The following is a 26,302-nucleotide window of genomic DNA, read 5'->3' on the forward strand; positions in this document are numbered from 1 at the left end:
CTGTAGTCCCAGCTACTTGGGAGGCTGAGGCATGAGAATTGCTTGAACCTGGGAGTTGGCAGAGGTTGCAGTGAGCTGAGGTTGTGCCACTGCACTCCAGCCTAGGCAACAGAGTGAGACTGTCTCAAAAAAAAAAAAAAAAAAAGACTCTTGTGATTACATTGGATCCAGCTGGATATCTTAGATAATCTCCTCATCTCAAGGACATCTGATTAGCAACCTCAATTCTGTCTGCAACCTTAACAGCCCCTTGCTGTGTAACCCAACATAATCACAGGTTCTTGGAATTAGAATGTGGACCTCCTTGGGGAACCAGTATTCTGACTATCACAGTCACCTTCCTGTTGATAAGTTCACTTTCACTGGGTTTCCCTGGCTGTCCAGCTAGAGTATTTTGAATGGTGGCAGTGTCAACATTCCTGTGGTTTGTTATTTCTTTTATAACCTTTATAACATTTCTTTTATAACATTTGATTCAGATTTCACTTTCAGCACTATTACTTTTTGTTTCTTTGCTATATACTTTTTTTTTTTTGAGATGGAGTTTCTCTCTGTCATCCAGGCTGGAGTGCAGTGGTATGATCTTGGCTCACTGCAGCCTCTGTTTCCTGGGTTCAAATGAGTCTCCTACCTCAGCCACCCAAGTAGCTGGGACTACAGGTGTGCCACCATGCCCAGCTAATTTTTGTATTTTTAGTAGAGATGGGCTTTCGCCATGTTGACCAGGCTGGTGTCGAACTCCTGACCTCAAGTGATTCGCCTATCTCGGCCTTCCAAAGTTCTGGGATTACAGATGTGAGCCACCATGCCTGGCCCTCTTTGTTGTATACTTTTATCTTTGACTAGTTCCCTCTTTTCATGGTCTATTTTTGTAAAATGTCACATGAATTTATCATAGGAAAATGAGGCAGCACATATGCTTTGCTCTCTGTGCATGAATGGAATAACAGCTACCCAGTGACCAGTCACTGACAGACTTGGGGAGAAGTGACATATATGATTGGTCACTGATTGTAGTACACATCTTACTGATATAATGATTTATATACTAAAGAGCTATTGTTATTTTACCAAATCATGGTAACTGAAGTCTGTGTGCATTTTTGTACCATGTCTACATGTATATATATAAGTTAACATGTGTGTTAATTGTTTTTTATAAAAGAAAATTGGGAGTTAAGCTAGAAACTATTAGTGTGTATCTATGGGAGTGGGTTGGGGGGTTTGGGATAAAGGGGATAAATAACTGAAGTGAAAGTAAAACTGTTTTTCATAGTTTTGGTTTTTGAACCATGTAAATATTTAACATTCAAAAATTTTAATAGGGAAAGAAGCAAACTTTAGCATTGAATGTAAACAGAAATAAACAAACTTCTGTATTATAACCACCAGGGAAAAGAATTATTTCAAGTAGCTTTTGAACACAGGACTCCGTCCATCCTTAGTGGAGATATATGTGTACACACACATTCTAAGGAACAAAACAAAAACAAAATCTAAGATATCTTAAACTTTGCCCAATGGGCTTAATAAACAGTTTATTGTTTATAATGATGCTGATATTATAATATTAAAATTATTTTATGTGTAACTGAGGATAAAGTAAGCAGGTAACTATTAATATTTAAGAGAGAGACGACAGAAATGCAAAGAGCTTAAGAAAAAGCACTGTAGGCCAGGCATGGTGGCTCACGCCTATCATCCCAACACTTTGGGAGGTTAAGCCGGGCAGATCACTTGAGCTCAGGGGTTCAAGACCATCCTGGGTCACATGGGAAAACTCTGTCTCTACAAAAATAACAAAATTAAAAATGGCCAAGCATGGTGCCTTGCCCCTGTAATCCCAGCTACTTGGGAGGCTGAGGCAGGAGGATTGCTTGAGCCTAGGAGGTAGAGGTTGCAGTGAACTGAGATCATGACACTGTACTCTAGCCTGGGCTATACAAGGAGACCCTATCTTAAGAAAAGAAAAAGAGTACTGTAGTGTTAAATTGTTGAATTTGAATTGGAAATATCATTATGAATCATGATTTCAAAAATATATTTTCTAGCGCTGATTACTGAAAGAGCTAGAAGCATTGGGAACCAAAATTGCACTGAGCACATCTAGTACCCAGATTTGGTTTCTTTTTGTTTTTTCTTGAGATGAAGTCTTACATTGTTGCCCAAGCTGGAGTGTAATAGCGTGATCTTGACTAACTGTAACCTCCACCTTCCAGGTTCCAGTGATTCTCCTGCCTCAGCCTCCTGAGTAGCTGGGACCACAGGCACGTGCCACCATGCCTGGCTAATTTTTGCATTTTTAGTAGAGATGGGGTTTCACTAGGTTGGCCAGGCTGGTCTTGAACTCCTGACCTCATGATCCACCCGCCTCAGCCTCCCAAAATGCTGGGATTACAAGTGTGAGCCACGGCACCCAGCCTCAGATTTTGTTTCTAAAGACCATTCCCAACATTTCCCATTCCCTAACAGGAAGCCTTAGAGAAATTCTAGGTCTTGGGCAAGGAGAGCCTAAAGCAAGGACAAAATGGGTGAGTGGGGCAGCCAGAGCAGGCATGGAGGGCCGTGGTTAAAAGGCCACAGGAGCTGGTCAGAGGGCTTCCACCCAGACAGTTTGAATGTTGGAGAAAGAATGCAGCTGATTTAACACATTGACTAAGTAAAAATCCATGAGTGTAGAGTGATACCGAGATACAAGAAGAATGAAGACAGAATACCAGCTAAGAAATATAAAAGCAGTGATAGAATTATCAAAATTATCATTATGTAATTCCCAGTGTAAGTCTTAATTGTAAACTTTTTCAAAATAAAAGGATGGGAGAATACAACTGTATTAAGAAAAAAAAGGCAATGTTTTTGGTTCTTGATGAAGCTTACGTGTTTCAATATTTGATGGAAATCTCTGCCATGTTTTTGTAATCAAATCTGCTGGTACCACTTGAGTTCTCAAGACTAGACTTTTGATACTATGAATATTACAGGGTTATTATATGAAGTAATTATTTCCAAGGAAAACATGTTAATTTAGCAGTTTTCCTAGATTTAGATTCACTTTATATTTCTGAGCTCCCATCATGGGCCGGACACTGTGCTAGCCATTTCTACATGCATTACCTCACTTCATTCTTAGCGTAACCCTGAGAATTAGGTCAGATGAGGTGATTGAAACTCAGAGAGGTCAGATGCTGTGTCCAATGACAAGCATCAGTAAGTGTGAAAATGAGGGTTCAAGCCCAAGTCTTCTGGGCCCCAGGTCCTTTCCCTTCTCATAGCGCTTGTTCTGCCCTGTGGATTAGCTCAGCAGATAGCTTCAGAGGCTTGTTTTCAGGGTCTAAGAGAGAGGAAAGCACAAAAACACAAAGGTGGAACCAAGGAAGACCAGGAGGGAGAGAAGAGGCTACCTAGATGTCTAACAATAGTGCACATTTTGATTAAATGACATACTTGGAGGAAATGTTCCTGAGTAGGTAAAACTGACATTTTGTTGTATTGGGAAAAAAAGTGAGCTGGAAGAAAACATATACGCTGCTTTTTTCTCTCATATCAGAGGGAAGAGAGAAGACATTTATAGTTTCTAAAATAACCTTAGTAGTATAATTCTTTCATACTTAATATGTAAATGATTAGATCAAGGAGGAAGAGGGCTGTGACTGCTTTAGTGCAAGGCAGAGGTTACACTAGGCTCTCCTGGAAAACTGACCTGGGCTCCAATTGTACTCATGGTGGAAAATCTCAGGCCACTGCAGACAGCAGTGTTAACACTTTGGCTTCTTTTAATTTTTTAAAAACAAAACACCTAGGAACAATTTAACCAAAGATGTGAAATGTATGTACAAGGAAAACTATCAAACACTGATGAAAGAACTTGAAGAACACATAAAAAATGAAAGGGTATTCCATGCTTATGGATTAGAAGAATTAATATTGTTAAAATGGCAATTCTACCTAAAGCAATTTACAGATTCAATGCAGTCCTGTGAAAATATCAGTGACATTCTTCACAGAAATAGAAAAACAAATCCCAAAATTTATATGGAACCACAAAAGACTCTGAGTAGCCAAAGTAATCCCGAGCAAAAAGAACAAAGTGAAATATCACACTACCTGACTTCAAAATATACTACAGAGTAACCAGATAGCAGGATACTAATGTAAAAGCAGACACATAGACCATTGAAGCAGATTAGAAAACCCAGATACAAATCCATGCATTTGCAGCCAATAAAGGTGCCAAGAACATGTGGAGAAGGGACAGTCTCTTCAAAAAATTTGTGCTGGGGCTGGGTGTAGTGGCTCAAGCCTATCATCCTAGCCCTTTGGGAGGCTGAGGTGAGAGGATCACTTGAGACTAGGAGTTTGAGACCAGCCTGGGCAACATGACAAGACCTTATCTCTTAAAAAAAAAAAAAAAAAAAAAAAGGTGTGGTAGCTTGTGCCTGTAGGTCCAGCTACTAGGGAGGCAGTCGGATCACTTGAGCCCAGGAGTTCAAGGCTGCATGAGCTATAGCCATGCCACTGGACACCAGTCTGAGCAATAGAGTGAGACCCTATTTCAAAAAAACATTGTGCTGGTAAAACTGGCTAATAATATGCAGAAAAATGAAAGACCCATATTTCTTAACATATATAAAAAATCAAAGGAAAAGGATTAAAGACTTAAGTCTAAGATCTGAAACTATGAAACCACTAGCAGAAAATGTTGGAGAAGTGCTCCAGGACATTGCTCTAGGCAAAGATTTTTTGTGTAAGACCTCAAAAGCACAGGCTGACAAAGGAAAAACAGACAAATGGGATTCCCTCAAACTAAAAACCTCCAGTTGCACAGAAAAAGAAAGGCAACAAAGAGATAACCCACAGAATAGGAGAAAATACTTGCAATACTTGCAGATTAATCCGTCCAACAAGGGATTAATAACCAGAATGTGTCAGGAGCTCAAACAACTCAATAGCAAAAACCCAAATAATCCCATTTAAAAGTGGGCAAAAGATCTGAATAGACATTTCTCAAAAGGTGACATACACCTGGCCAACAGGCATATGAAAAGATACTTAACATCATTGATCATCAGAGAAATGCAAATCAAAACCACAATGAGCTATTTCACAAATATTTTACAATGAGCAGTGAATTAGAATAGCTTTTATCAAAAAGACAGGAGTAACAGGCTGGCTGCCAGATGCAGTGGCTCACGCCTGTAATCCTAATACTCTGGGAGGCTAAGGTGGGTGGATCACCTGAATTCGGGAGTTCAAGACCAGCCTGACCAACATGGTGAAACCCTGTCTCTACTAAAAATACAAAAATTAGCTGGGTATGGTGGCGGGTGCCTGTAATCCCAGACTCGGGAGGCTGAGGTAGGAGAATCGCTTGAATCCTGGAGGATGGAGGTTGCAGTGAGCTGACATCACACCACTTCATTCCAGCCTGGGTGAAAGAGCAAAACTCTCTGCAAAACAAAACAAAAAAAAACCCCAAAAACCCAAAACAAACAGAGGCTGGCCAGGATGTGGAAAAAGGGGAACCCTAGTGCACTGTTGGTGGGAATGTAAATTAGTACAGTCACAGTGGAAAACAGTATGGAGATTCTTCAAATAGTAGATGATCCACTTGATATATATTCAAAAGAAAGGAAATCAGTATATGAGAGATATCTGCACTTCCATGTTTATTGTAGCACTATTCACAATAGCCAAAATGTGGAATCAACTGAAGTGTCCATCAATGCATGAATGGAAAAAAAATGGATAAATGGATAAAGAACACACATACACACACACACACACACACACACACACACACACGAATATTATTCAGCCGTAAAAAAAAAATCAAATCCTGTCATTTGCAGCAGAATGGATGGAACTAGAAGACATGTTAAGTGAAATAAGCTAAGAACAAAATGACAAAGATTGCATATTCTCACTCACACATGGGAGCTAATATAGTGGATCTCATGAAGATAGAGAGTAGGCTAGTGGTTATCAGAGGCTAGGAAGGGTAGGAGGGAGGGGGATAAAAAGAGGTTGATTAATGGGTACAAACATACATTTAGAAATAAGACTGGGTGTTCGGTAGATCAGTGGGGTGTCTGTAGATGACACTAATCTATCGGATGTTTTAGAATACCTAGAAGAGTATAATTCAGTGTTCCTAGCTTAAAGAAATAGTTCCCCGGGCCAGGCGTGGTGGCCCAAGCCTGTAATTCCAGCACTTGGGGAGGCCGAGGTGGGAGGATCACTTGAGCCCATGAGTTTGAGACCAGCCTGGCCAACATGGCGAAAAGTGGTCTCTACTAAGAATATGAAAATTAGCTAGGTGTGGTGGCATGTGCCTATAATCACAGCTACTCAGGAAGCTGAGGCAGAAGAATCCCTTGAACCTGGGAGATGGAAGTTGCAGTGAGCTGAGATTGCGCCACTGCACTCCAACTTGGTTGACAAAGTGAGACTCCATCTCTGGATGTGATTATATGAATGTATCAGATTATCACATGTACTCCCAAAACATGTTCACCTAATATGTATCAATTACAAAATAAAACTTAAAAATATATTTTTATATATGAATTTTTGTGCCTACTCAGGAGCTAATTGGCTGATTTGACAGAAAACCCACTTATTTCTTTACACTTGGGTAACCATTTTCTGAAAGGTGTTTCTGTGGAAGTTCTGGCTATAAACTTGGTCTCATTTAAGAGCCAACTGACAGTGAAGCCCTGCCAGTGCATTCTGCTTGTTTCCAGCATCTTTTGATCACTACTTCCACAGGTCAGTGATTTGAAAATGGATGTTAGAACCAAATTTCAGAGTTTCTGGACTTTGTCTTCATTCTGATTTAAAAGAAGTGAATTCTCTTGCTTTTCCCATGTGGTATTTTAAATCTTAGGAACAATCATTCTGAAAGTGGTTTCCTTTTTCCTCCAGACAAGGCGCCCCTGTCGAAGAGCCTTCTGCTGGTGCCCAGTGCCCTCTCCCTCCTGCTGGCCCTTCTCCTGCCTCACTGCCAGAAGCTCTTTGTGTATGACCTCCACGCAATCAAGAATGACTTCCAGGTGAGCTCTGCCTCACTGGCCCCTCAGAAGAGAGAGAACAGTTTTGTTTTTTTTTTCTCTAGATTTGCTTTTTCTTCCTATTATTAGTCCCTCAAAGCCCCTAGTTTGTAAGAAATATTTATTATTAATATTTCATTAAGAAACTTCTAGTTGTATTTATTGATTCTTTTTAGCAAAGCAGAGAATAATGAAGCAATGGCAGTATTTCCTTTTATTAGGCACATTTGTTTTCAGTTTCACTTTTTACTCAGAGAAATGCAATTTATAACTTCAAGGGAATTAAAAACAACGCTAAATCTTTTTTTAAATGTCCAATATGCATACTTAGCTTTGCCAAAACCTTGTCTCACTTTGAATATTTGCTTACAGGAGCTAGGCTCTGTCAGCTATATCAGATTATGAATTTATGATACTTACAGTGATGGTTAAACGAAGTAGGAAATTTCTCTTGAGTTTCTGCTACGGGAAGGAGCAGAAATTGTGGTTTTCAAGGTTTCTAGACTGATCTTGTTGAAAATACTGGTGCTGGGTTCTTGTCTATGAATTGGAGTGGTAGTAAAAATTCTGGTATATGACGGCCACCCTTTCTTTGCTAAACACAAGCCCATTTTAGCATAATAATCCATTTCTTGAACACTGACACCTTTTCTTTATAGTGATGTAATTAATACCATTGCTCAAATTGGCTTCAGCTTCCTGTGCAGGTCTTTCAGTTATTTATCCGTATTACTGATTGATTTCTCAGAAGATAGTATAGCTTCTGTATTATTTCAGTTGCTGTAACGCAGTCATTCTCAACCCTGGGCGCACATTAGAATCACCTGGAAAAACGGGAGATCTGTCTCCATATCTATACTTATGCATAGGTATAATTTATATCTAGATTTATATAAACCCAGTATCTCACTGCAGAACAACAGTCAAAGAGTCTGATGGTGAGAGCTGGACATTGCTGTCTTTTTAAAAACAGCCCCCAGGGGATTCTAGTATATGGCTGGTTTTGAGGACCACTAATGTAAGGGGCCCCAGGCCTTGGGTTGGTACCTTCCTAATTTCTGGAGTTAATTTGGTTCATTTGGCTAAGCCCACTCTGTGGGCATCTGTGCTTTAAAGGTGGTGACCTGCTTGGTTAGAAGAGGACCACTCTACTGTCCAGGAGTGGGAATAGCCACATCCACATTGCCACTGTTAAAACACCTAAGAGGCTCTCAGTGTGTATTCATGAGAGATACAGGACTTTCAGTTCTGCCTTGGGAAATCTAAACACTCATATACATGTAAGAACATGAGTCTATAGGACACAGGTGTACATGACATCTTCAGGGGGCAATAAAGGAAGTAGGGACCAGTGTTGGGGCATAGCTCTGGAGAGTCTGAGGGATGTGAGCTTTCAGTTTTGTCTGAAAGAAGGAGTGACTGAATTAGTGAAGAGAGGGAAGGCCATTTTACTTCAGGAAGTAACATGAACTTCAGACCCTTAGGAGTATGCTACAGGATGCATGCTTTGAGATGAACCCAGGGTAAGTCCAAGAGGGGCAGTTGATGAAGGGCTTTATTTTGCAAGTTCTGAATCTCCCAGATTTTGGCAATTAATGCAAAGGTACAGTCAGTTTTCTTCAGGTTGAGTCGCAGAAGCTGTGCTTTGCTGAGTGCAAGCCGGTTATCAGTCTTTAGGGGGCATTCACCTGCATAATAATATGCAGTGGTTTATTCTTATACCGTCTCTCACAGTTTTGTGTCCTTGAGCATGATTGTAACACATTATTTAAAACTGTAGCTAGCAGCTTTATTTTTATTAACTGAAAAAAATGGGGTTCTAAAAATGCAGTTTGTTGTATTTTAGTAATTATAAAGTCTCAATTTCCTTAATCCCTAGATTTTCTTTTTCTTTCTTTTTTTTTTTTTTGAGATGGAGTCTTGCTCTTGTTACCCAGGCTGGAGTGCAATGCCACGATCTCGGCTCACCGCAACCACCGCCTCCTGGGTTCAGGCAATTCTCCCGCATCAGCTTCCTGAGTAGCTGGGATTACAGGCATGCACCACCATGCCCAGCTGATTTTTTGTATTTTCAGTAGAGACCGGGTTTCACCTTGTTGACCAGGATGGTCTCGATCTCTTGACCTCGTGATCCACCCACCTTGGCCTCCCAAAGAGCTGGGATTACAGGCTTGAGCCACCGCGCCCGGCCCAATCCCCAGATTTTCTTAGTGGCTCTCAGAGCTTGTCCCTGAGTATTTTCATTGTAATAGCCCAGCTATGGCCTCAATACAGCCTGGTAGGCAGCCATCCTCAGGTCAGCAGGGCTGGCGGCTGAGATGAACTCTGGTGGCCAGTAAAATCATGACAAAGACTCTGCCTAGTGTCTTGATTGGAATAGAAACATATGTGAAATGTTTTGACAGTTGATATGGTCTGACTTCTCATTTGTATTCTAATTTCTGTTGACAAGAGCACAGGTTATATGACTTTAGACAAATACTTTCTCTGTGCCTCTTTTTCCTTATCTTAAGACAGAGTTGGCTGGGCGTGGTGGCTCATGTCTGTAATCCCAGTACTTTGGGAGGCCAAGGCAGGCAGGTGGATGGATTGCTTGAGCCCAGGAGTTCAAGACCATCCTGAGCAACATGGCAAAAACCCATCTCTACAAAAAATACAAAAATTAGATGGACGTGGTGGTGCATGCCTGTAGTCTTAGGTACTCAGGAGGCTAAGATGCAAGTATTGATTCAGTTCAGTAGGTTGAGCCTGCAGTGAGATGTGATCATGTCACTGCATTGCAGCCTGGGCAATAGAGTGAGACCCTGTCTTAAAAAAAAAAAAAAGTTAATATTACCAATGTTCACAGCAGCATTATTCACAGTAGCAAAAAGGTAGAAACTCAAATTATCAGTAGATAAATGGATAAACAAAATGTGGTATATACATACTATAGAATACTATTCAACTATAAATGAGAATGAGATTTATACATACTTTACTGTGAACCTTGAAAATATGCAAAGTGAAATGAGCAAATGTAAAAGGAGAAATATATGATCTTACTTACACGAGGTATCCAGTATAAACAAACTCATAGAGACATAAATAGAATATTGTTTCCTGGGGCTAAGGCAGGAGGGAACAGGGAGTTAGCACAGCTTTTCTGTCTGGGATGATGAAGAGCTCTGGAAATAGATAGTGGTGATGGTTGTATAACATTGTGAATTTGCTTCATACCACTGAATTGTTTACTCAGGAGTTAAAATCATAAATATTATGTCTGTTTTACTACAATAAAAATACAAAGCAAAGGTGGGATTAATATTTGTTTTACCTATCACATAAGGTAATTGTGAAGAGGAAATAAGATTAGAATGTTTGTTAAATATCATTGATATTATCTTTAAAAATCAGAAAAATGTTTAAGCAGACTCAAAATAGGCTGTCAAGTAGCTCTTTTTTTAATATATATATTTCCCCTTATCTGTTTTTTATGCAGCTAGAAGTTGGGTGAAACAATGATTTAAATAAACTAATATTTCAAACAGAGTCATATTTAGCAGCAGTTACCATAAATTACTTTGTGCATAGTTGCTATGAAGTAGATTGATGATTAAAATTAAGCTCAGAAATGTATATTTTTGAGTTTATACTTTAGTTGTTTTTCAGTTACAAGTTTGTCTTATTCAATAGCATAAAAATGAACATTTGTTATCCTTTCATTCTACCTTATGTATATACTTTTTAAAAATCTTAGCAAACACAATCCTAAAATTTCTTACAGGCAGTTTTTGGTTAATGAGAGTACGTTTTCTTATTATAAGCACACACAAAAAATGCAAGTACTTTTCGTGTTACTGTTGGAAGAAACTTTTACTGTGAGAGACTTGAACTTGTTTCTTAGAGAATATACATATATAGTTTTCCTTTTTTGTGTGCATTATGATTTTGTTGAGAGTATTCAAAATAGGCAGTGTAAACATAATAAATTTGCTAAGGAACATACCTGAACAAATCTTACTCTTGTTTATTGTTCTTTTTTAAATCCCCATCTAGATTTGGAGGTTGATATGTGGAAGAATAATTTGCCTTGATTTGAAAGATACTTTCTGCAGTAGTCTGCTTATTTATAATTTTAGGATATTTGAAAGAAGATATGGAAGCAGAAAATTCGCAGTAAGTTTTTATGTATTTTGCCCTTGCTACTTAGGCTATAGAAAAAAATTTTGTTTAAGTGGGTTTTATTTTGTTAAACTTGGTGTTATTATTTACAATTATCTTTTTAATTCTGTATCTGATTTGAGGCACATGGACATTAACCAAAGAAAATCTTAAAATGTAAGACACCAGCATAATAATAATAATGATAATGTGTCATATTAGTTGTGAATAGCTAATACAAATTTTAATACTTTGACTTTAATAAAATTATAATTTATTTTGCATAGTGGTTTGTGTTTTCGTTGTTAAAAATATATCTTCAGCATACTTAAAAATTATGGATATTAATACATTTGAGCAATATGGTTTTACTCCACCCATATTCAAAAATGTTTTAATAAAAACAAATAATTTCCATCATTTGTTAGCCTTTCTTTCTAGCTTGTGTATGTAATTACAAAAAATCTTACTAAACACAATCCTAAAATTTCTTGCAGGCAGTTTTCTGTTATCTTAATGAGAATATGTTTTCTTATAAGCACAAAAAATATTCAAATACCTTTCATGCAACTTGCATGAAACACACACACACACACACACACACACACACACACACCCCTCTGAGCTAATTCTAGCTGAATAAATGTTTCTTTATTTTTAGGAGACTCATCTCTATGATTTTTCTGCTGTTTATTTTGTAGTCCTTTTTGCTGGGTTCCTGGGTTTTGTCAGCCTTATTTGACTTTCTCCTCGTTGAAGCTATGCAGTATTCCTTTGGCATCACTGCAGCTAGTAATTTGCCTTCTGGATTGTAAGTAGCGCTTAAAGACTGACTTAATTTAGAACTACTTGAATTTGATATAAAGTATTATTATATATGAAAGTCAGTAAAAGAATGTTTTAAACTTCTAGATATAGTAAAATTGATTTCATATGTAAAAATGTCCAATTTATGCCTACATTTTCATTATGTTCTTGAAATAGAATCAGTTTTACATTAAGTTTTTAAAAATTATTTTTAAGACAAAGTCTCACTCTGTCACCCAGTTTGGAGTGCAGTGGCCTGATCTTGACTCACTGCAACCTCCGCCTCCTGGGTTTAAGGGATTCTCCTGCCTCAGTCTCCCGAGTAGCTGGGACCAAAGGCACATGCCACCATGCCTGGCTAATTTTTGTATTTTTTAGTAGAGACAGAGTTTTGCCATGTTGGCTTGGCTGGTCTTGAACTCCTGACCTCAGGTAATCCACCTGCCTCAGCCTCCCAAAATGCTGAGATTACATGTGTGAGCCACTGCACCCAGCCACATTAGTTTTTTTTTTTTTAGCTTTGAAATTTTGTGTTTTGGAGAATTTTTAAAATGAATTTCCTATTCTGGTCCTGAGGATTAGTTTTGTGTGTTTTTATAGTGAAATTTGTCTTTAATCTGAACTAAACACAAAAATATAAAGTTTAATTAGATTAGGAAACAAAATTAATTTGTATGAGGTTAAGCTTCTGAAGAATGATTTTTTAAAAGCTGATAATGTTTTATACGCTTCCATCAAACATAAAACAAAGCCAGTGTATAGGTTATAACTTTGTAGACAACCTGCAGAATGTGTATGCTTTCATATTGCGTTGATCTTTAAAAAAACAAAAACCATATATTAGTGTGTGAAGTAACTAGAATCTAGGAGCAGAATTGGCAGAGTTAAGACTCCATCTCAAAAAAAAAACAAAAACAAAAAACCAGGTTGGGCTTGGTGGCTCATGCCTGTAATCCTAGCACTTTGGGAGGCTAAGGCAGGCAGATCATGAGGTCAGAAGTTGAGACCATCCTGGCCAGTAAATATAAAAATTAGCTGGGCATGGTGGCATGTGCCTGTAGTCTCAGCTACTCAGGAGGCTGATTCAGAAGAATCGCTTGAACCCAGGAAGCGGAGGTTGCATCACTGCACTCCATCCTGGGTGACAGAGCAAGACTCCATCTCAAAAGCAAACAAACAGACAAAAACCAAAAACCATATATTGGTGTGTGAAATAACTAGAATCTAGGAGCAGAGTTGTTAGCACATGTAAATGACCTCTAAGCATCTGAATTACGTATTTGAGACACACACTATTTTGGAAATAAGGTAGTGTCTGTATGAAACGTAGACACCAAATATTCAAAATTCTGTGTGTGTACTATCTTCATTCTTCTTTTAATTTTAAATATGTGTTTTGAGAACTATTAAGCTGCTATCTTGATTCAAATTCACTTTGGATCCCTATTTAAAAATTAGTGTTCTAGTAAATTTCATACCTGCATTGTTAATATTTACAGTGTAGCTGCCCTTTGTGAATTATAGTTGGTGTGAATATCCATGAATGTTGACCTTGCGCTATTTTATTAATGTATGATTCTGAGTAACATTTGAATGGAGACATAAAGTTCTGTGTCATAATTAGCATGCAGTTTGAATTCCACAGGTGGTCATTGTAATTAGACTGATAAGTTAAAGTTGACTATTCTGTTATTGTGGAAAATAGTGTAGTCATCAGGAATGATTCCACGTTGATTCAGGAAAGCAGCAGCATTGCTAAATCATCAGTTTTCCCCAAAACATCTCTTCTCAGGCCAGTTCTTTTTGGTTCCCTGTACAGTCCACTGAGTGATGGGAGGTATGTATGTCTGTGTTAGAATCAACTTTGGAGATGGATAGTAACTTAGCATCAATTCTTATTTACACTGTCCCCTTGTCTGATGACACTCCTTTTTCCTGCTGTACATAAAATTGAATGACAATAGAACCTTCATACTCATTTATTTATTTAGGAATCCTATTAACTAGCGCATAAAACAAAGATTGATTAGATTTTGAAGTTGGTGGGAATATTTTTGCTTACTCTTAGAAGAGAGAAGGGATTTACCTACTTAAATCTCAGTTTCTAGCAAGAGTTACAAACTTGAATGAATTGTAACATTATAGCATCACCTTTGAAAGACACTATAAATGTTAATTCAGCTGCCTCCTGAATGAGAATATATCTTTCTTTTCAAGTCACAAAACATTACAGTATATAGTATGACTTTTTTTTAATATTGAGGCTTTCTCAAACATAGACTTCTTGGAACATAGTTCAACAAGTGAACTTTGTATTCTGTAAATATCTCTTAAAAATATTATTATTATTATTTGGTAGAGAAAAGATTTTGCTATGTTGTCTAGGCTGGTCTTGAATTTCTGGGCTCAAGTGATCCTCCTTTCTTGGCCTCCCAAAGTACTGGGACTGCTGGTGTGAGCTGCTGTACCCAGTCACAAATATATCCTTTATGGAAACTATTGTTTCTTTGTTTAAATCAATGTGCTTCATGGACACAGGGAGGGGAACATCACACACCAGGGCTCGTCAGGGGATGGGGGGGCCAAGGGGAGGGAGAGCATTAGGACAAATACTTAATGCATGCAAGGCTTAAAATGTAGATGACAGGTTGATAGGTGCAGCAAACCACCATGGCACATGTATACCTGTGTAAGAAACCTGCACATTCTGCACATGTGTCCCAGAACTTAAAGTTAAAAATAATCAGTGTGCTTTACAACTTGCAGCGTTTTTCACCTAATATCTAATATTTTTCTTCTCCATCAGTACCAAATTTATCTGCACTCTCTAAAGTTTTTGTTTTTGTTTTTGTTCTTTTTTGAGATGGAGTCTTGCTCTGTCCCCAGGCTGGAGTGCAGTGGCATGATCTCAACTCACTGCAACTTCTGTCAACTGGATTCAAGCAATTCCCTTGCCTCAGCCTCCTGAGTAGCTGGGACTACAGGCGCACACCACCATGCCCAGCTAATTTTTTGTATTTTAGTAGAGACTGGGTTTTACCATGGCCAGGATGGTCTCGATCTCCTGACCTCGTGATCTGCCCACCTCGGCTTCCCAAAGTGCTGGGATTACAGGTGTGAGCCACTGCACCTGACCTACAGTTCTTTACTTCCTATTTCTCTTATTTATTTTTAACCGCACCACTGTAGTAACTTCTCTTAATGGTCACCAGTGACCACCTAATTTCTAAAGGCACTGGTCATCCTATCTAATCTTTCAGTAGCATATTAAATGCTTTTAACCTCCCCTTATTTCATGAAACTACCTGTTCTCTTGAGTCCCACAAACTACTCCCTCCTAGTTCTTTTCAACTTTAGTTACTGCATACAGCTCTTTTCTCTCAAGTTTTTTTGGGCTATCTTGCCCACTCTTTTGATTTCAGCTGCAGTGAACGTCTGTTGTTTGCTTCCCAGCTCTCTATTTCCAATCCATACTACTATACTGATCTTTCTGGAGTCTTATTTCTTTTCTTTCTTTTATTTTTAGAAATGAGGTCTTGTTCTGTTGGCCAGTCCTGGAGTACAGTCGTGAGATCATAGTAGCTCACTGTAACCTCAAACTACTGGGTTCAAGCAATCCTCCTCCCAGCTCAGCCTCCTGAGTAGCTGTGACTATAGGTATGCCACTATGCCCAGCTAATTTTTTTTTCTTTTTGAGACGGAGTTTCACTCTTGTCATCCAGACTGGAGTGCAATGGCGTGATCTCTGCTCATTACAGTCTCCACCTCCTGGGTTCAGGCAATTCTCCTGCCTCAGCCACCCGAGTAGCTGGGATTACAGGCACCTGCCACCATGCTGGGCTATTTTTTTTTTTTGTATTTTTAGTAGAGATGGGACTTCACCATGTTGGTCAGGCTGGTCAGGAACTCCTGACCTCAGGTGATCCATCTGCCTGGGCCTCCCAAAGTGCTGGGATTACAGGTGTGAGCCACTGCAGCTGGCCAGTGTTTTTTTTTTGTTGTTGTTATTTGGTTTTTTGTAGAGATGGGGTTTTGCTATTTTGCCCAGGCTGGTCTCAAACTCCTGGCCTCCAACGATCCTCCCGCCTTAGCCCCCCAAAGTGCTGGGATTATAGGCGTGAGCCACCATGCCTGATCTAGAGTCTTACTTCCTAATGATTAATAGATTCAAAGAAAACTCATGCTTAGAAGCTCTCTTCTCTTCTGGCTTCCTGTCTATCCTCTTTCCCTCTTTTTTCTTATTTTAGTTAGCATCTGCTTGGAGTCATGCAAGCTAGAAATCTTTGTCTTTGTTTGTCAATGCAATAGGTCACTGAGTCTGTTTCTGTATTTTGAAATTTGAGCTTTCAGACTCGGGGTACATGTGCAGGTTTGTTACATGTATTGTATGATGCTGAGGCTTGGGGTACAGATGATCTGGTCACCCAGGTAGGGAGCATAGTACCCAGTAGTGAGTTTTTCAACCCTTGCTTCCTTCCCTCCTTTCCCTTTCTAATAGTCCCCAGTGTCTATTGCTGCCATCTTTATGTGCATGTGTACCCAGTGTTTAGCTCCCACTTTTAAGTGACATCATATAATATTTGGTTTTCTGATCCTGCATTAATTTATTTAGGATAATGGCCTCCAACTGCATCCATGTTGCTGCAAAGACATGATTTTGTTCTTTTTTTTATGGCTGCATAATATTCCATGGTGTATATATACCATGTTTTCTTTATCCAGACCATTGTTGATGGACTCCTAGGCTGATTCCATGTCTTTGCTATTGTGAGTAGTTCTGTGATGAACATGTGAGTACATGTGTCTTTTTGGTAGAATGATGTATTTTCTTTTGGCTCTGTACTCAGTACTGGGATTGCTGGGTTGAATGGTAGTTCTGTTTACGTTCTTTGAGAAATCTCCAAACTGCTTTCCCTAGTGGCTGAACTTATTTACATTCCCACCAACAGTGTATTAGTATTCCCTGTTGTCACTTATATGCAACAGTGTATAAGTTTCCTTTTTCTTCCCAGATCTCACCAGTATCTGTTGTTTTTTTGACTTTCTAATGGCCATTTTGACTGGTGTGAGATGATATCTCATTGTGGTTTTGATGTGCATTTCTCTGATGATTACTGATGAGCATTTTTTTCATGTGTGTTGGCTGCTTGTGTGTCTTCTTCTGAAAACTATCTGTTCCTATCTTTTGCCCACTTTTTAATGGGGTTGTTTTGTGCTTGTTGAATCAAGTTCCTTTTAGATTCTGGATATTAGACCTTTGTCAGATGCATAGTTTGTGGATAGTTTCTCCCATTTTATAGGTTTTGTTTACTTTGTTGACAGTTTCTTTTGCTGTGCAGAAGCTCTTTGGTTAAAATGGGGCCCCACTTGTCAATTTTTGTTTTCATTGCAATTGCTTTTGAAGACTTGGTTACAAATTATTTCCCAAGGCTGATGTCCAGAATGGTGTTTCCTAGGTTTTCTTCTAGGATTCTTATAGCCTGAGGTCTTGCACTTAAACCTTTAATCCGTCTTGAGTTAACGTTTGTATGTGGTGCAAGATAAGGGTACAGTTTCATTCTTCTGCTATGACTAGCCAGGTATTCCACCACCATTTATTGAATAGGGAATCCTTTCACCACTGTTTATTTTTGTGAACTTTGTTGAAAATCAAATGGGTGTAGGTGTAAGGCTTTATTTCTGGGTTCTCTATTCTGTTCCACTGGTCTGTATGTCTGTTTTTGTACCAGTAACCGTGCTGTTCTGGTTACTGTAGCCTTATAGTTTGAACTCAGATAATGTGATGCCTCTGGCCTTTTTTTTTTTTCTGCCTCGGATTGCCTTGGCTATTTGGGCTCTTTTTTTGGTTCTATGTGAATTTTAGAATAGGTTTTTTTTTGTAATTCTGTGAGAAAATGACATTGTATTTTGCTAGGAATACCCTTGAATCTGTAGATTGCTTTGGGCAGGATGGCCATATTTTGTTTTCTTTGCAATTGCTTTTGAAGACTTAGTCACAAATTCTTTCCCAAGGCTGATGACTAAACTCTTCTTATCAAGACAACCTATGGCAGAGAATTTTTCTATCTAATAAATTTAAGTGTAGATTCATCTCTGTGGTTGAGAGTTGACTCTTACTATGTATATGTGTAAAATAAACCTACATATCAAATAAAGTTTTAGAAATAATTATGTGTTAAACATATGTAAGATATATAAATAATATATAAAGATAATATAACATCTATAAAGATACTTAATGTATATAAAACATATAAAGATATATATTTACTCATTTGATTATTAAAACTAAAATCTTTGTGTTTTTCTCTTTATTGAGAAACTGCATCTCAGTACCACCTCATGTAGCTCTAAGAGTGTTTACATTATCTAAACATGTTTGCTTTTTATTATTGAAAAATTGGTGTTTGATATAAAAGAACTGACCTTGGTTTCTAGGTGTGGTTCTTCAGCTGAGCAAGTCACATAACCTCTTTGGACTTCAGTTTTTTATATTTCAGACAGAAGAATTATACCATAAGATTGTCTGAGGGACCTTCTAGTGCAAAAATGCTATTTTATGATTAGAATTTTTAGTGCTTTTTAATCTTTTTTTGTTTCTAAAGAATATGAATTTACCTGTTATTTCCAAAATCCTCCTCTCTCTCTCTCTCTTTCTCTTTCTCTCTCTTTTTCCCTCCCCTCCCTTCCCCTTCCCCCACCCTCCTGTCCCCCTGTCGCCTAGGCTGGAGTGCAGTGGCGCTGTCTTGGCTCACTGCAACCCCTGCCTCCCGGGTTCAAGCAATTTTCCTGCCTCAGCCTCCTGAGTAGCTGGGATTATAGGCGTGCACCACCATGCCCGACTAATTTTTGTATTTTTAGTAGACACTGGGTTTCACCATGTTGACCAGGCTGATCTCAACCTCATGACCTCAAGTGATCTGTCCACTTCAACCTCCCAAAGTGCTGGGATTACATACATGAGCCACCACGTTCAGCCAGAAATCAATTTCTAACCAATGCATGTATTTGGTTGTAAGCCCCAGTAGGATATGATTATGTTAAGAGTGATAAAGGTAATTTAGTGGAGAGGAAGTTATAGTTGAATCGTTTATTTTACTTCCATAGTATTGAGGATAATACGGGCTTTGCAGATTATAGTTCCTTTCCTTTGTAGATGGTAAATTACTTCGTTTGTTACTTTATTAGGAGAAATTAAATGGCAAGACTAAGAATTCAAGGTTCCTATTAGTACCATTTATACTGTGACATATGGCCTAGAAAAAAAATCAGTTAACCCCTTGTAAAAATGGGATTTTTAACCACATAAGAAGACGTAACTATTTGTATTGGAGAGTGGTATTTCACCATATTATAGTTAACCTCACATGATAGAAATGAACTTGGATTATTGGATAGAAACAGCATTTCAGATTAGGTTTTCATTGTTAGTCTTAAGTAGGGTTTGGTGCATAGCAGGCTCTCAGTGTTTGTTGAATGACTGTCCTCTTTTTTCAAAAGAATGAATTCAGAGTTGGGGAGGGCTGATGGGGATAGCCTTTACAGGCCCCCTCGGGTTCTTGTTCCTATTAATTTTGCCTTATAGTAAGTAACAGTAATGAGTTCAACATGATTTCCTGTATAGGAATTCTGGAAGTTGGTGTTTGGGACATAAAATGTTGGACTTACAACTAATCCTAGTGCAAATTAGACCTAATTTGCAGAGAGCTGCATCTAGGTAGAAAATAATTTAATCAAATTATTTTATATGGTAGCTGGATTTCCCCTCCTGCTGACTTGATTAACATACACGTGTCACTTGTACATAGAATTAAATGCAAAATTTTAACTCAATTATCTGTGTAAATAAGACTTGACTATGAAAGACAAATTAGATAGATACTTTTCTCCCAATAATTTGCAAAAATGTTTTATATAAATTTTTTAAACGAAGATAATGAATTTATTTTTTTCAAGAGAAAAGGGACTTGATAGTATTATACAAAATACTCATTGACCTCAGACTATTCGTAAAGTGAATTTTAATGTGATTGAAGTAAAAAAAGCCTTTCTATTATTCATAGCATTTCACTGTTTATATTGCTTAGTGACCGTAAACTACCAGACCGGAAACTTTTTCTGCGCATGCTTCGAAGGTAATTACGGTATAGCATGACACTAATGACTCGAGCCTGAAATTGTTTTGAAACAATATAGTAGAGAATCACATCCAGACACGTGCTGAGGTTCATGAGGAAGGTAGTAAAGGCTCCCCAAGGATTATAACTGTTCTCCTCCGATCCCAGCATCAGGAAAGCAAAACAGATGTGGAAGGGCATAAAGCAGATGAGCACCTGCACCAGCAGCGTGATGATGATCCTTATGGACTTCTCCTTGACTTTGGGTTTCAGCTTAGACGTCCTGCCATGAAGGAGACTATGAATAATGACCAAGTAGCACCCAATCATGATGAACAAGGGAATCAAGAAGAAAAATGTCAGTCGAGTGAAGTTCAGCACGTTCACGGCTTTTAGATAGATAATGTCAGAAATCTTGAGACAGGTGGCGGGGCTGGAGCCTTTATCCGGGTCTTTATAGAGCAATAGCAGAGGGATGGTTGTGGTCAAGGTCATTATCCATACTCCCACACACGTCAGCATGGCTTTGCATGTGTTTTTAAGTTCTTTGGCATACTTCGGCTGTACAATGGCCATGTATCTGTCGGCACTAATAAAGGCAAGAAGCCATAGAGCAATACTTGGGTAAAATACTGTGAGAGCTCCAAGAATCTGACAGAAGTACTCTCCAAATGGCCATTCATCTTTTACGTAATAAAACATTCGAAAGGGTAAAGTCATGATAAATATCAAGTCCAGTAATGCCACGTTCATCATATAGATGGTTACAGTGGTTCTCTTCTTGGTGGTACAACTGAAAACCCATAATGCAGTGACGTTGACAAATAATCCAATTATGAAGATACAGCTATAGAAGACAAGGGCCGCAATTTTGTATTCACCTGGATGTGAGTTGTTAAAAGGGACAGGTTGATCTTGATCATTCAGGGTGATCATTTTACAGCTTGTTGGTAGGCATGACACTTAGAAACTGTAAAAATAGTTAAGAAAAATAGGAATAAAATTTTGGTTGAAAAATAAATGCTTAACATTCTCCCACTCAGCTTGACTGTCAGTGAATTTTAATTTTGAGAGCATTTTATATTATAGACTCACTCTGTGTGTCTTAGTATTTATTAAGGAATTCATTCCCTAGAGAATATTACTAATTTGTATCAATCTATTAAAATGGTCCTGGTATCATAATTCATTGACAATTTCATTCACATCTCCCCCCCCACTTCCCTTCTTCCTACAAGAACAACCATTTCTTTACAATTTTTTTCTGTAGTGTAAAATTAGGTAACAATTCTTTCTGAAAGTGTCCTTTTGATTTGGAATAATAGGGAAAAGGCCATTCTGAATTTTGAATCTTATGCAATTGTTTGCCACTTTTTATCATCTTCATTCTGTTTAAATATTTTACAAACAGATGAGCAATGTCTAAATAATGTATTTTTGTTCATTAAATATAATTTTAATATGCAAAATATGTAAATAGAAATGTGGAAAATTAATCAAGGAATGATTCAACTGTTTAACTACTGAACATTTGCAGTAATTCTCATTTGAGAGAGAAATAGGAACTTTTCCTTTGTTACAGCTGTAGCTCCACTGTCTATTGAGCATTTAATAGGTACTCAATAAAATACTTACTGAATCAATGAATAAATAAAGGAACTTTTGGTGAGATGACTTACAGCAGTTCTGCTAAAAAACTCTCATTTGTAATTCTCTAGTTAGAAAATGGAAGTTGTTTAGATGGCCATTAAACTTTTTTTTTAAGTGGAAACACTTTATAATATTTATAACCTTATGTTCTCTTTAAATTATAGGTCTAGAAACAGTAGTGTTTTGTGCCATGGTCAACATATCAAGAACTGGACTGTTAGAACAGTAGATGAGCTATTTTCTAATGCACAGTTGGGAGTACATGATGCCAAGTCTTGAAGGTTTTGTTCACCAAAACAAGAAACAGCTTTCAGCTGCTCTACTTCAGTGGTGCACAGAAAGCAGCACCTTGAAAATAAGCTAGTGCCATTAGTAACTTTCATATCCTCATTCTACCTACATTCAGAAGCTTAAATATTTAAATTTTAAAAATTTTCTAAGTAAATAAAAAAATGGAGTATCTAAGGCAAGTAGATATTAATAAGAAGTCATTCAGTAACTTGATGTATATGTAGAAACCAATAAATTTCCGTAACCCTCCCCCTCAAAAAAAATCTGTTCATTTTAAATGGAAAGGAGTTTATTTGGGGTTGTAAATATCATTGAACCCCTCAGTGTGAAACTTCACTCCCCCATGATGCAACACCAACAACAGATTTTAAAAGTAGATTTTGCTGCAATGAGATGGAACCTGTGGCGTCCCCTTGAAATGTGGAGGTGGATAAAAAGTTTCCTTCAAAAATGTCACTTTGCAGAGTGGGCTGTCTTGAAATCAGCCCAGAATTTCTCTTTGATGAAAACTGTGAGGGAGATTTGCTGTGGTCAGTGGCATCATGGGCTATTGATAATTAAGAATTAACTTGAGCAATTGCTGTAGATAATCACAAGATATGTGCCTGCCTGCCTGCCTACCTTCTTTCCTTCCTTCTCTTCCTTTCCATCTTTCCTTCTCAAATATTTAGGTTAAATATGACTTTGGTGTAGAATTATATATATTTTAAAACTTACATTAAATTTTTCAAATATTTGTGTGTCTAGAATATTAATTTCTATCAAATGAGGAAAGTATTGCAGAGAAAAATTATATATCCACTGTCATTCAAAGGAGAGTAATTTTGGAGGCTTAAATCTTATATTTAACTGGAATGAATTCTTAAGTAGTAGCAATTGTAATATAAATGAAATTTTGTATTTGTTTTTCTTTTTTAGTGTTATATCAGGACTCTCTTTACCTATCCACATCCTTTAATTTTGTGGCATAAGTCCTGTACTTACCATTTTGAGTAAATCTTTTTTCCCACGTTAGGCTCAAGCTGTTTTTATATAGCTTATTTGTCACCAGTACTTCTATTCATTTGCTCAAGTTTGAAAAAAAAATGAGTGATGCATGTGTTTTAAAGGCAATATAATATTGGTTGTGTTCTGCAAACACAGACAGATTTTTGGATAAATATTGAAAAGTGATTGTCTTTCAAGTCAGCTTTTTAAAAGCTGTAGATACCATGATTATCTGTAGCTTTTCTTTTCTTAAAAAGAAACTGTTTCATGAAACAATGTAATTGAAACCATGTGATGAACATTCCTAAATGTACATATGGTAAATGTTTCCTTTAAGCTGAAAAAATGATATTTACTGTTAATGTAAAGCAATATTGAAAATAAATGCAAAATCGTATTAATGTGGAAAGATGATTGTATAGTCTTTTTCAAGGTCCTTCACTAACAAGGTTCAGTTATATTTACTTTTTTTTATAGAGCCAGGGTCTCACTGTTGCTCCTAGGCACAAGTGATCCTCCTGCCTTGGCCTTCCAAAGTGCTGGAGTTACAGGCGTGGGGCATCGTGCCCAGCCTGTATTCTTAAAATGAAATCATTTTTGAAATTTAGTACATAAAGCATTACTTTTGGCAATAATCATGAAGTTAATTAAATGCTGCTTACCTCGTATCCATCAATAGGCTGTATAAGAGAGGAACATTTTTCAGCATACCCACTTCTGTCAAAGAGATGTCTTTGAGTTGCCTCTGTTTAAATAGCTCTTTCTGGAAACAGTAAGAAATGTTGTATTTTGTTTTAGACATTTGCTGCTTTAAAAAGTAGTTTCCAGTGTAAAGCTTGGCATAGGAGTTGGTGCTGAGCTGACTGTAATTGCTGCTTTGTCTCTTTCAGGAAGTGCTTTCTGAAATAGGCTTTTTCACCTTATGACTTTACCCTGGATGTGGTTTTTCTCTTTCACAAATGATTTGTTTATGGAGTCACACTTAGCATAAACTCCCCTTGAAATGATGGCATATATGTAAGAGAATTATATACAAAGGCTAAAGTTTCTTCAGTTTGTGTACTTTGATGTTTAAAGTCTGCATCATCTATGGAAGGAAGAGGAGATTTGATATTGAGTAAAAGGGGGTTTAAAGTCTAGCTTCTTTGCTTTCTAAGCTGTGTGATTTGTCTAGTTACTTACCCACTCTGACTAAGCTATTGTTCCTACTTCATTTCTGTACAGTAGAAATAGAGATAATACTATCCAGTAGGATTGTAAGGGGCCTAAACCAGAAAGATCCCAAGTTAACATAGTACCTGAAACTTAGTAGGTTCTCCTAAATGATTTGAGTCTCACTTTTAACTACTGAGTTCTTAAAAATTATAGAATATTTATATTTCTACGTTTTACTACTTAAACATTTCTAAATGTTTAAAAGTAGGATCTTTAGTTACTTGCTTCTGCTTTGCCACATACATTTATCCACTTTAGTTTGGTGTATTTTGTAAGTCTCCTTTTCCAGTGCATGAAAGTCTAGAAATAATTTCTTTTGCATAAAAATTTCTGTAAATCTTAGCAGAAAGGACTCTGAAGTCTGTAGTGGACTGATTTACATATTAGGAGTGTTTTCACCTAAGAAGGGAAATGAAACCAGCAGAAGGGGAAGTGAGCAGCGAATCACTGCCCGCCTCGTTAGGTTAATTTTTTTACTTTCTCATTTCTTAAAAAAAAAATTATCCTCTCATTTGCTTATCCTAAAATTTTAATTATCTTTGTATTTGGTTATGCATGGTTTGTCAACTTTTAAAAGGTACAGGAACTTAAATGTGTATATTTTTTAAATTTTAGACAGGTTGGGGGCCCATCCATTTTTTTTCCCCCCAGATAAAACCATTGTAAGTTTGTGGCTTAAAAAAGTTACTTAAATCCCTGCCTTTGGTGATAAAATACTTTTGATCATTACATCCTGCCAGAATGATGGGTCTTAGAAGTGCTGGAGACAACCATAGCAACTATTTCTTGTGAGAATGAAGAAACTGAAGGTCAGTTACTTGCTTAAGAACTCAGGGTGAAGCCAGGCCCAGTTTCTCCCACTGTAATAACTTCTTAGGAGGTGATTATATTGATCTGTCCACTACATAGGACTTCTTATGGCTGAATTACGTTCATCAATTTTTTATATGTGGTGGTATATTTCATATACCACTTAGGAGTTTGATATTTCAGCCAGATAGAAATCTCCTGCCTGTAGACCTTATCTGTCCATTGCCTTATTCACATAGCTTGTGACTTTCCTAAAATTAAGTATTGATTAGCTTACCCATTGCTGCTTAAATCAACAGATACAGTGATGGTGTGTGTCTAGAAGAGTCCTCTCATTAAGACTTGAGTCCTTTATGATACACAGGGTCATTCTTTTTTCTGAATTGCCAGGCTCTTAGAGGAGGCATCCAGGAGCACCTGAGGGCTCCCCATAGGCCTGGCTTTAGGTGGAGTGAGCTCTCACTTTTTCCCCATCTCGCCATCCATTCCAGCCCTCTGGACTGGCTACATTTGCTCTTTCTGCCTCTCACATGCTGTTCCACCCATTGAGGCATTCCTCACCACCGTCTCCCACCTCATGGAGTGGCCTACTGCTCTTTATTCTTGTAGCTTCCTTTTCAGGGATGTTTTCTCTGCCCCTCCAAAGCTGGCTGGTTGTTCATCCCTGCAGGGTTCCTTATCACTTGGTACCTATCCTTGTAGTGACACATGTTTGCATTGTTACTGCATATTTACTTGCTTTTTGTCCTCCACTAAGTTGCATTCCTTGAGAGTTGGCGTGTGTTGCTTATGTGTTGTAGGGAAGAGGCATTTCATAGTGGTTGAATGTCTGACTGAACAAGTAGGTGAAGAAATGGAGAGGTTGGGGAAGGAATGGATAATGTTGGGGCCCAGAGTCAGCAGCAGGGACACTTTGACAAACTTATGAGATGGGGAGGCTTAGGCAAGGGTGTGGGGTCTGTAGTTCTCTCCCATAACCCATGAGCGCTGTAGCATTGACCTCCATTCTCTGTGCTCCTAGATCTTCACAGTGGTTTTGTGTTGGCAGGGCATTATAGTAAAAAGAAAATGCGCTAAACAATGGGTCAAGGATTCAACTTCTATAGTAGTTTCTTTAATAACTGAACCTAATGAATTTTTTTTTCAGAGGAACTTTTTCAGGGACCATTCACGCAGCTTTAATTTCTTCACTTATTTTGGATTATGAGTAAAAGAGAAAGTTTTCACTTGCAA

The 26,302-nt window shown here is 37.8% G+C and overlaps 2 protein-coding genes across 2 annotated transcripts in view; one reads left to right on the forward strand and one right to left on the reverse strand.

The window, feature by feature from the left end:
• The window catches only part of UBAC2 (UBA domain containing 2), a 195,102-nt gene that overhangs the window by 33,990 nt on the left and 134,810 nt on the right, over positions 1–26,302 (forward strand). The window contains exons 2-4 of the mRNA XM_002742515.6: positions 6,925–7,052; positions 11,088–11,207; positions 11,894–12,003. Coding sequence (XP_002742561.3) covers positions 6,925–7,052; positions 11,088–11,207; positions 11,894–12,003 — 358 coding nt within the window. The remainder of the gene's footprint in view (positions 1–6,924; positions 7,053–11,087; positions 11,208–11,893; positions 12,004–26,302) is intronic.
• On the reverse strand, positions 19,407–23,946 carry GPR18 (G protein-coupled receptor 18). The gene has a single exon (XM_078373639.1). It carries the CDS (start codon positions 21,050–21,052, stop codon positions 20,057–20,059), a length of 996 nt encoding a protein of 331 aa, XP_078229765.1. The 5' UTR covers positions 21,053–23,946; the 3' UTR covers positions 19,407–20,056.

Source organism: Callithrix jacchus, chromosome 1 (assembly GCF_049354715.1).
Source record: "Callithrix jacchus isolate 240 chromosome 1, calJac240_pri, whole genome shotgun sequence".
Taxonomy (NCBI): domain Eukaryota; kingdom Metazoa; phylum Chordata; class Mammalia; order Primates; family Cebidae; genus Callithrix; species Callithrix jacchus.

Coding starts and splice junctions, on each gene's coding strand:
- GPR18 (XM_078373639.1), bottom strand. CDS start 21,052: ATGATCACCCTGAATGATCAAGATCAACCTGTCCCTTTTAACAACTCA.